This window comes from Rhinichthys klamathensis, unplaced genomic scaffold, assembly GCF_029890125.1.
Source record: "Rhinichthys klamathensis goyatoka isolate OS25496 unplaced genomic scaffold, OSU_Roscu_1.1 h1tg000119l_1, whole genome shotgun sequence".
Lineage (NCBI taxonomy): Eukaryota > Metazoa > Chordata > Actinopteri > Cypriniformes > Leuciscidae > Rhinichthys > Rhinichthys klamathensis.
The window spans coordinates 326,335-337,715 of record NW_026606656.1 but is presented as its reverse complement, the minus strand read 5'-3'; the positions used below and the strand labels follow the sequence as shown (position 1 = coordinate 337,715).

General features: G+C 40.5%; 1 pseudogene and 2 gene segments (V, D, J or C); all 3 read right to left on the bottom strand.

Moving 5' to 3' along the window:
• Positions 1-642: 642 nt before the first annotated feature.
• Positions 643-1,362, bottom strand: LOC130088389 (Ig heavy chain V region 3-like). The segment is given in 2 exon segments: positions 643-1,081; positions 1,170-1,362. Coding segments are annotated over 2 exon segments (363 nt in total).
• A 436-nt stretch (positions 1,363-1,798) lies between these two features.
• On the bottom strand, positions 1,799-2,272 carry LOC130088390 (Ig heavy chain V region 5A-like; annotated as a pseudogene).
• A 704-nt stretch (positions 2,273-2,976) lies between these two features.
• On the bottom strand, positions 2,977-3,513 carry LOC130088388 (Ig heavy chain V region 5A-like). The segment is given in 2 exon segments: positions 2,977-3,309; positions 3,399-3,513. Coding segments are annotated over 2 exon segments (351 nt in total).
• Positions 3,514-11,381: the final 7,868 nt, after the last annotated feature.

Genomic DNA, 11,381 nt, shown 5'->3' with positions numbered 1-11,381 from the left:
TGCCTGTAGTTCATTACTGTATTCGCTCTCATGCACAGTAAGATGCTGATATTCATTATTATATTCTGCCCTTTTAGACTCACTTTCACTTATAGACTCCTGGAAGAGTCTCTGGTTACCTGAAACATCAGCCCATTCTCATCCCAAGGCGTCATATAGGTGACGCTTTTTTGACATTCTTCAAAAACTGACGCACAGGGCACCCTTTAGCGTCAATATGAGACGCAGACCCAAGGCGTCATATAGGTGACGCTTTTGACATTTCGTCTAAATCCGACGCACATGGCCACCCTTTAGCGTCAATATGAGACGCAGATCCCAAGGCGTCATAACCTAACGCTACCCCAGACCTAAACCTACCCGTCTCATATTAACGCTAAAGGGTGCCATGTGCGTCGGATTTTGAAGAATGTCAAAATATGACAAAATATGACGCCTTGGGATGAGAATGCGTTGGAAACATACTTTTTAGTTTGTCACTGTAAAATGTGTAGCCACTACCACAAATCTATATCAAAAAAATATGTGTTGTGGTAAAGGAGTCAGATATATCTTTGTGCTGTAATGTTTGAGCATAGTGTACTTCACTGTAAATTTAACCGTAATATAATAGGCTATAATAATGCTGTGACAGTATCAGTGATGGTATATCTTCTCATTAGTCTGTATTTTCAGGATTTTTTATTCTCTGCTGCCACCTGTTGAACTAGACAAGAGATGAAACACTCAAAGTGTTTTTTGTTCAGCCGTGCAATAACTTTGTGTCACTGTGTTTGTTTTGCACAGTAATATGTGGCTGAGTCTTCTGTTGTCAGGCCCGACAGTTTCAGATGGACCATATTCTTTGAATTATCTCTAGTGATTTCAGTTCGTCTATTGAAGGATTCTGCGTAGTCATTTCCACTGCCATCACTATAAACACGTCCAATCCACACAAGAGGTTTTCCAGCTTGTTGTCTGATCCAGTGCATGCTACAGCAGTCAAAGCTGAACCCAGATCCTCTACAGGACAGAGTCAGAGTTTCTCCAGGCTTTTTCTGAACCGTGCTTTCAATGGACTCCATTTTTTGACATTTTATACCTAAAAGGAAGATTGAAAAGACTGATTTCATTTGAAATATATATGTATTAGAGCTGATAATAGAAATGTGTCTCATGAGAAAACTCACGGTATATGCTGAATGAGAGCAGCAGTAAGCAGAGTACATTCTTCATCTTGAAAGTGGTGATGTAGCTAACGCTCCAGATCCAGTCAGAAGCACATAAATACTAAGCAAACATACAGGATTCTTTAGATTTGCATTGGGAGGGTCACAAGGTACAATCATGACTGAAGGGCCAAATTATTTAAGAACAGTATGACATGAATGTGAACATATCCTTTCCGTTCACCATTGTCTTATACAGAATTCTCTGTAAATGGGACACAAATTAGAAATGTATTTTCTTCATTTAATTTTTTGTTTGTTGATTGTGTCACATCCACACATGTGCTCATGCTGTTTGCAGTGTCAACTAGATAACATGATATATTCATGCTGCTTGAATTGAACTGAATCAACAGAAAAGAGAATTGAACAATAATTAGTAATCTGATGTGGGAACCGGTGCATGTCAATGTGTGTTAAACAATGTTGTATCCATATTTTCCTATTGATGATTTTTTTTTTTAGAATTCACATGCTTCATTATTATTATATGCTTATCATTATTATATTATTATTATGTTTTTATAAGGATAGAATTGTTGTACTGAATTTTAAATATATTAAATGCCTTTGTATTATGATGTTATTTTTGTATGGGGAGGCTATTGGCGTCTGTCACTGTGTATATTTGGCACAATAATACACAGCTGTGTCTTGAGCTTGCATATTCTTTCCCTGCAGTGTTATTGTGTTACTGGAGGTGTCTCTGGTGATGCTGAACTGGCTTTTCAGGGAATCCTTGTAGGCTAAGCCTCCACCACTCCAGATCACTCCAATCCATTCCAGAGCTTTTCCTGAAGGCTGACGAATCCAGGCTGTATGATAGCTAGTAACTGAATAGGAGACTTTACAGCTGACAGTTAGAGAAGCATCAGGACGGACAGAGACTCAGGCTGAGTGAGTTCATATGAATCTATACCTGTTGGGGAAAATAATAATCATACAAAATTATTATTTACAAGCTTCATCCAAATCGGCAAGATAATTGTATGTTCAAAAAACTTACAGTTTACACTTGCCAGAATCAAAACTAAAACGGCAGAGAACATGGTGACGTTTTCAGGACAGATTGAATGAAAAGGAGCAGTTCTTCCCTTCCTCTAGAGATCAGATGAACTGAGTCATGTCCACTGGTGAATAAGAAACAAAACATTTACATATACATTTGTATTAGCTGTTGTTGTTTTACATATTAGCTTTTCCTTTAGTTTAATGACATCAAAGTAATAATTTTCAAAAACAAACATTTGTAGAATATCAGTAAAATCATTTTGAGTTGTTTTGACCTGAATACCCATTTTTAATTTGATCTTTCTTACATAATAATTATTATGCTTCTACTCCATGCACACAGAAACAGAATAAGCACTTCAGTTCATTGGCGGACACAGATCTGTGGATGAGACTCAAACAGTGGCTGAAAACTCCAATCCTTCCTCTAGGGCAACAGTAACACTGGGTCAGAACAAGCTCAAAACAGAACTTCACTGACCAACAGGCGATGAAAGCAAAGTGATGCAAGAGCTGATGGGGTCATGGCCTGAAATATTGACTTTTTGTTGATACAAATAATGCTGTATTAGTTTCTGTTAATGACGGTTTACAAATTATTTATTAGGTAATTATTGTTTTTACAAATGATTTGGTGTACATATATTTGAATGTCATCAAATGAATAGCAGCTGTGAGAGATTAACATTTTATGAATATAGCTTGTAAACCTTTGAGGACAAAATGATAAATACCCTAATGTGAATATGATGATTTTTGTACGGGGAGGCTGTTGGTGTCTGTCACTGTGTATATTTGGCACAATAATACACAGCTGTGTCTTGAGCTTTCATATTCTTTCCCTGCAGTGTTATTGTGTTACTGGAGGTGTCTCTGGTGATGCTGAACTGGCTTTTCAGGGAATCCTTGTAGTATAAGCTTCCACCAGAGTCGATAAATCCAATCCATTCCAGAGCTTTTCCTGCAGGCTGACGAATCCAGGCTGTATGTCCGCTAGTAACTGAATAGGAGACTTTACAGCTGATAGTTAGAGTGGCATCAGGACGGACAGTCAGAGACTCAGGCTGAGTGAGTTCATATGAATCTATACCTGTTGGGGAAAATAATAATCATACAAAATGATTATTTACAAACTTCATCTAAATCGCAAAGAGAATTGTATGTTCAAAAAAAACTTACAGTTTACACTTGCCAGAAGCAAAACTAAAACTGCAGAGAACATGGTGACGTTTTCAGGACAGATTGAATGAAAAGGAGCAGTTCTTCCCTTCCTCTAGAGATCAGATGAACTGACTCATGTCCACTGGTTATATCTGAAGAAAAAAATTTACATAAACACATGTATTAGTTGTTGCTTTTTTTTTCTTTAGTTAAATTATGTCACAAATCATAAGCTAGAATCATTGTGGCATGAAAACATTGATTTTTTTTACACAGAATGAAAATGTAAAGTCTATGCTTGCTGTCTAATGACATACAGTAGGCTAATAATCATGTTTTATATCATTGTCAAGATATAATCATTTAAATGGTGCATGGCTTTTTTTTTAGAGAAAATTCCCCAAAAAATTGCCAGGAGATTTATTGTAAGGGGTATACAGTCAAAGACCCAAAACCAGATATAAAGAATGAAGACCCGGAGTCAGAATTATAAAAAATGAAAGAAAAGTTTTACTGAAGATAGTTTCACCAGCAGAAGTCAGCTTCAAGACTCACACAGGAGTTCGTAGGCCGCCACGCTTACAGTTACAAAGATCACAGCAGTTATACCATTTCCAAGGTCTAAGCTACGTCATTGCTTACAGGTTGAATGATTCTCATTGGCTAAGAAACATGAAAGCCTAAACAATTTAACACATGTGAGAAGATAGGGGTGCCTATCGCCATTAGTCAAGATAGTTGTCGTCCACTCATTAGATTTAGGTCTGTGGTGGCCTCGCAGGTTAGAGAAGGGCGCCGGGTTGTCTGGTCCGAACGTCCAGAACCTACATAGAATGTCATACGCACACACACAAATAACAGACACTAGCAAATAACAGCTCCCATCAAGGCTGAAGAGAGTCTGAGCTCCTTATTATCAGTTAAGTATACCAAAACATAATGCTAAAACATTCACTCGTTTGGGAGAAAAACAGATAACTGGCATTTACTCCCAAGGAAGGAAATATACTGGAAAGAATACATTCGAATACAACAATTAAAGTTCGATAGTAACGCTCAATATAGCTTGACCATATGTCCAACGAAGGATCATATGTGTCCACGCTGCCTTTAGGACCCTCTATAAACCTTTCTACTGATCCCAGAGAAAGAGACAAACAGCCTTGTGGGTTACGTGGCCTTCGTGTCCTGCGTGTACTACGTGCAATCTCAAAGTAAGATTGGAATGCACCTAAAAGAAACTGGTTACTTACATCACATACATTTAAAGGGGTCATATAATGGTACATGCACTTTTACAAGTTGATTGTACTGAAATGTGTGTTGGCAGTGCCTGTACACAACCATCATATAATGATAAAAATCCATCCAGTGTTTTTGTTTTAATCTCCTTATATGTTTTCCCCTGCCTCAAATTGAGCCGTTCGTTTTTGTGACGTCAATAAAACGGACGCCCCTCCCACGATTGTTGATTGACAGGAGTCAGCACAGGAGTTTCAACACAGACCCGCCCTCGCTCGTGAGAGCTGTCAATCATAGTCTGCGCGGACCGGCACGGTCATTGTTGATATCAAGGGGGTAATCCATCGACCGGAAGTTGAAGCCGGCCGGGTGCCGCCATGTTGTAGCAGAACTTCACTTGCGTTAGCATTTCCATTGACTCCCATTCATTTTGGCGTCACTTTGACAGCGAATAACTTTACATCTGAGGCGTTTAAAGACTCCATTTGTCCATTATTTATTTCTAAAGAAACACGACAATGTATAAAGTGCTCCATTACCTTCTATGTTACATTATGGCCCCGTAGAAACAGTTTTAGTAAAAATAGGCTAACGATTGCGTCATAACCACTCGACTCTCTGTCGCGCTGTACAGAAATTACCGTACAGACAGAAGGAGAAGCTCGCAGGCAATCGGGGGGACGTCCCGTCAAGGGAGAAGCCCATAGATAATGAGTCCATAAAAGCAACGGAATACTTACTCCTGCTCACTCACGCCAAAGAACTCTTTGCTCAAGTTCCCCGTCTCTGCAAGATTAACGTTGGCAATTTTCACGCACAGCTACTAGAAGATTAACGTCTGTCAGACAGGTTGCTCACGTCATCAAGCTTAGTTTGAGTCGGTTTGAGTCTGCGCGTCAGGAACGGAAGTGCTCAGAAATCGCTAAAAATGGGCTTCAACTGTCTCAACTGAGTTCCAATGAGATGGCTCTGTCCATTTCTTATACTGTCTATGGTTGATATGCTGGAGCACTTTCTATGAGCAGAATGGCGTCTAAGCGATTGTGGTGTTCTGTTCTTGGGTGTAATAACGAACACAGCAGTCATTTTAATGTTCCCAAATCCGAACCGCTGAAGACGCAGTGGCTGAGTTTGTTTTCGAAGGGAATATTCCCCACGAGCAACGTCAATGCTTTCATGTTTGCGCGAATCATTTCACACCAGACTGCTTTATAAACGAGGATCAGTATAAAGCTGGATTTGCTAAGAAGCTGCTCGAATAAAGGAAGAAGCTGCCATGAATAAAGGATCGGTACCAGATATTCGTGTTCCTGCTGAATCTCCAGAAGAACTGAAGTGAGTGAAACGTCTTATTAAACTTTATATTAATATTGATATCTTTGCAAATCGCTAGCTGCACGCTTCACAATGAATGCGGCTAAGGTTTACACATTACGGCATGTTTTTGACCAGGTAAAATAAGTGTTTTCTTACAATACTAATGAGAATTTTTAATTAAAGTATATTACAAAGTTTTAATTTAGACCCTAAAGAATCATATTAGCTTGTACAAAAATGGCATTATATGACCCCTTTAAGAAAATATAATTTCACGAGCACAAAGAATATAAAAATTATTATGTGATAATGAATATATTTATAAAGGAAGTATATAAGCATTCAAAAGGATATATGATTATAGATGTATTTGAAGAGGCAAGGGATTTTGACCAACCCTTCATTATCAAATTAGTGCATTAAGACATCAATTATAAATGATGTTTTATTAACAAAGTTCGGGAGGAGCACGTTCAGATAATTAAACCTAATTAAACACACGTGGAGCACATTCAGATAATCAAACCTAATTAGACACGAGTGGTGCTTAATCAACGAGTTAAGCGCTGTGTATATATACAGCAAACTTACCTCTGTTCAATGACAGTTTAACAGCATTTGGTCCCGCAGTACTTTCCTAACATGTCCGAATCAAGCTCTTCCCGTTTGATGAAGAATCTTTCGTCCTTCAGGATTAGGAATCTTTGCCACAATCCTCTGGTATTATCTCGTGGGCGTCAGGCCAAACAAACGGGTCCTCGCCACCGCGGGCGAAACATCCGCAATCTACTTCCGCGTATTTCTTTAAACCGGACCATTCAATAATTCCTGCCATAGAGAAATGGTCATAAGGCAATGCCGCCCTCTTAATTCGAAGGAACGGGTCTTCCTCCAGCCTCAGGACGCCCTAAGTAAGCCGCGCTGCAGATTCAGTCCCGGTCAGTCCACACTCAACATCTGCCGGGTCAACTGAGTGCTCAGCTCAAAACCTTTTCGTTTTCTGTCCCTAATTGAACTTCGCATCACTTCAGTTGTTGAATCACGAGCAAGTTTACTATCTGGATACTAATTTTGATCGGGGGAACACGCGTTAAATAGTTTCCGTACAAATGATTTGCCGTTCATTAACGCAATGCTTCCTTGTGGTAAACTCACACGTAAACAATAAGTCGCACATTACGTGCAGATTGCACACAGAATCATTAAGAACCTTTCGTTAACACTGTCCTGCAATTTATTTACAAAAATTGCTTAGAAACTTAAAGTTATAGCATAAAGGTATTTTTATTTATTTTAGTAAATAAAAAAAAGTAGGTAGGCTAGTTTAAACCCACAGTTTCACTATTGGTTTTTCTGATTCAGAACGAACAAATCGGCAGGGAATATGACCCATAGAAATGATCAAAATAAACTGAGAAAATAAGAACATTTTTCGTACGTTTAATAATCGATCTCTCAGCCCGTACAGTTTCTGCTGAGCTCGGGATTCCAATTGCACAGGTTAAAACCATGGGTTCAGCCTCGTCCATTTGAATTCTGGGCATTAACTTGGATACAGTTGTTTTCCAGGCCTCACTGCACAAGAAAAAATCGATAAGATATTTTTGATCTCGTCCACCTTCCCACTGTTCTAAAACGCGAACTGCTATCTTTGCTCGGCCACTTAAACTTCAGATGCGCATAATCCTGCAAGGATTTAATCTCTCACCTCCTCTTCGCGTTTTTGATTTATGCGCAAGAAGACGAGCATCGGCCCACCAGGCCCCAATCTACTCCTCCCTTTGCTCAGCCTTACACCATGGAACTCAATTTGTCCAGGTAAATTTCTCCACTGCTGCAGCAGTGATGTCTTCTCTGTTCCCGCAGGAGCTCATTTCTCCAGGTAAGTTTTCTGCTCCCGCAGGAGCTCTGTTTGGACACAAGTTTGACCCATGCTTTTTGCTTAAAGTTGAAGACCCAACTTTGTGTATGTTTTGTAAAATTCCCTTATCTGTCAAACATGTTTTATTAGTTTGTTCTGGCCTTAACGCAAGCAGAATGCTCTTTTATGAAGTTTCTTCATTGAAGGACATATTTAATGAGATTATGCCTGAAATGTTATTTTAAAATGATATAATATGACTTGTTGTTTATATTTGCTTTGTTTTTATTGTATTTATATGATATTTGTATTTTTGTAATTGAATTTTTGCCATGAAAATAGCTCTGAATGCCGACATGGCATTAAATAAAATAATCTGATCCGTTTCTCTGGCTATTTTCTCCACTGTCGCAGCAGTGTCGTCTCCTCTGCTCCCGCAGGAGCTCCGTTTCCCTGGCTATTTTCTCCACTGTCGCAGCAGTGTCGTCTCCTCTGCTCCCGCAGGAGCTCCGTTTCCCTGGCTATTTTCTCCACTGCCGCAGCAGTGATGTCTCTGCTCCCGCAGGAGCTCCGTTTCCCTGGCTATTTTCTCCACTGCCGCAGCAGTGACGTCTCCTCTGCTCCCGCAGGAGCTCTGTTTCTCTGGCTATTTTCTCCACTGCCGCAGCAGTGATGTCTCCTCGGCTCTCGCAGGAGCTCTGTTTCTCTGGCTATTTTCTCCACGGCCGCAGTAGTGATGTCTCCTCTGCTCCCGCAGGAGCTCCTTTTTTCTCCAGGTAAGTTTCTCCACTGCCGCTGCAGTGATGTCTCTGCTCCCGCAGGAGCTCTGTTTCTCTGGCTATTTTCTCCACTGCCGCAGCAGTGATGTCTCCTCGGCTCTCGCAGGAGCTCTGTTTCTCTGGCTATTTTCTCCACGGCCGCAGTAGTGATGTCTCCTCTGCTCCCGCAGGAGCTCCTTTTTTCTCCAGGTAAGTTTCTCCACTGCCGCTGCAGTGATGTCTCTGCTCCCGCAGGAGCTCTGTTTCTCTGGCTATTTTTCCACTGCCGCAGCAGTGATGTCTCCTCTCCAGTACCTCACTATTCAGAATTAATATTCCTGTTAAAACCCCTACGTGATGCCTCTTTCTCTGTCCAGCGAGCATTGGTCTCCCAGCGGACGTCGCATGCATCTATGTTTCCTCTTTCTCTGTCCAGCGAGCAATGGTCTCCCAGCGGACGTTGCATGCATCTGTTTCCTCTTTCTCTGTCCAGCGAGCATTGGTCTCCCAGCGGACGTTGCATGCATCTGTTTCCTCTTCCTCTGTCCAGCGAGCATTGGTCTCCTAGCAGTCATAGCATGCATCTGTTATTCCTTCTCCGTCCAGCAAGCTTTGGTCTCCCAGCGGACGTAGCATTCATCTATGTTTCCTATGTTTCGTTCGTGAGCCAGCAGGCCCTCCTGGTCAAGCAACCAGGCTTATTCTCAAAACGCCAGCCCGCCAAATTCTCTGCGTTTTGGGGGGTCTTTAGTCTGGCGGCTGTCCTTTGCTCTTTTTGCCTTTTGGGGGAGTACTCTGGGTTCGGGCAAAATTCTGAGCTCGGAGCCCTCCCCCCCGACAGCACGCCAAATACGCATAATCTTTACTCTGTTTAATTGATGTAAGTGTGAACTCGTGAAATGATGTTTTATTAACAAAGTTCGGGAGGAGCACGTTCAGATAATTAAACCTATAAACACACGTGGAGCACATTCAGATAATCAAACCTAATTATACACGAGTGGTGCTTAATCAACGAGTTAAGCGCTGTGTATATATACAGCAAACTTACCTCCGTTCATTGACAGTTTAACAGCATCCCTCCACCACCCCATCTCCTCACTTATAGTCCTAATACTCTTACAACAACGGGGGGAGTACTCTGGGTTCGGGCAAAATTCCGAGCTCGGAGCCCTCCCCCCGGACAGAACGCCAAATACGCATAATCTTTACTCTGTTTAATTGATGTAAGTGTGAACTCGTGAACAGGTAGATGTGTGGAGCAGGAAGAGGTCGAGGGCCGTGAGAGAGCGGCGCGAGCCCGGTGGCGTGATTGCTGATGAGCGACACCTGCGCGACACACCGGTCTCACGGAGGAGCGGGACCATACAAGGAGGGCCAAAGACAGTGGAAAGAGGATGCCTGGACTTGTGTTGTGTTTGTTTTATTATATGTGGCAGTGGCAGCAGTCTTCCGTGAGTGGCTGCTGTATTTTACTTTCGTTTGTTATTTAAATGTTTATTTTATTATTAAATTGTGTGTTGAATGTTCGCCAGTTCCCGCCTCCTTCTTCCCACAACATCTTGCATTTCAGTATAGGCTACATTATGTAACTTTTTGTTTAAAAATTAACAACATTTAAAGGAATCAATACGTCAATCAAGATCAATATAACCATCGTTCCAAAAAGTGTTTTTGTCTTACCCTGATTAAGCCTATTACAAGTGTTTTATATTTTAGGATGTTTTTTGCAGGAAATTCCATACATACGTCAATTGCGTGTCTGCTTATATTTCGTAAATAGAGAAAAGTTACTCTGGCTACTTTGGTGCGTAGCCTATATGGTGTAGGAGTGTCAGGTTAGTTGTCACAAAGATGAAACAGGTTGACATGTAGCAGCTAAATCTCAGACCTCCAGAGAATAACCCATAAAAAAATAATAAAAATTGAGAAAGCGACAGAGTTCATAATAAAAGGAGAATCAACATTGCGGGATTTGAAATGTTGTCAAATTGATGGCATTTTATTACTCAACAGCTGATAAGGTGATTTTCTTGAACAGATAAATTGCCATTCAGTAGGCCTATATAGCTCATCCAAACCGCCAAATCCAGCACAACCAGCAAATCCTTCAAAACCTCCAAAGTCCATTAAAAGTGAATGACTACTTGTGCTGCTCTGTGATGACCCTCATGTTCTGCAACTGGCTCTTTCTTGGTACCGCTCCATTGATATGCTCTTTAAAGGTAAGGAATTTGCAACAGTTAATAACACATTATAAGCAATGGTTGTTTTATTTATATCCACACATGGTAAAACTGAGGGGGGAAAAACTATGTATTTCCCACTCAGAAAACCATATATTTGTCATCCTCCATCATTATGTCTTGAGTGGACATAACAGCTTAATGTTTTTTCTTACACATTCCCTCGTTTTGTTTTTTATAATCAAATGGCAATTAGTTATTATGAAAAAAAAAATTTTAAATTCACAGGCAGTGAACAGGAAGTATAGGAGATATGTCAACAGAGCCATGAAGTTCAGCCACTGCTCTGGCTGGCTACAACAATCATCACCATAATTGTTTCTGTTATGTATTTGTATAATAGTTCTATAACCGAAGTGAGTGTTACATCATTAAACATTTCAGATCCATCCATCACAATGAAACAACAGCAAAGCTTGTAGCAGCAGCTTTATGAATGTGATACAATCTGCATTTGTCTACATTTGTTTTGCAGTAAAATGTATTTTCTTGTTCCTGTTTGCTGCTTATTAATATTAAACATTGTAAAGCAACTCTAAACCTTTGTTTGCGTTTTCATTGGATGTTTGTTAATCAA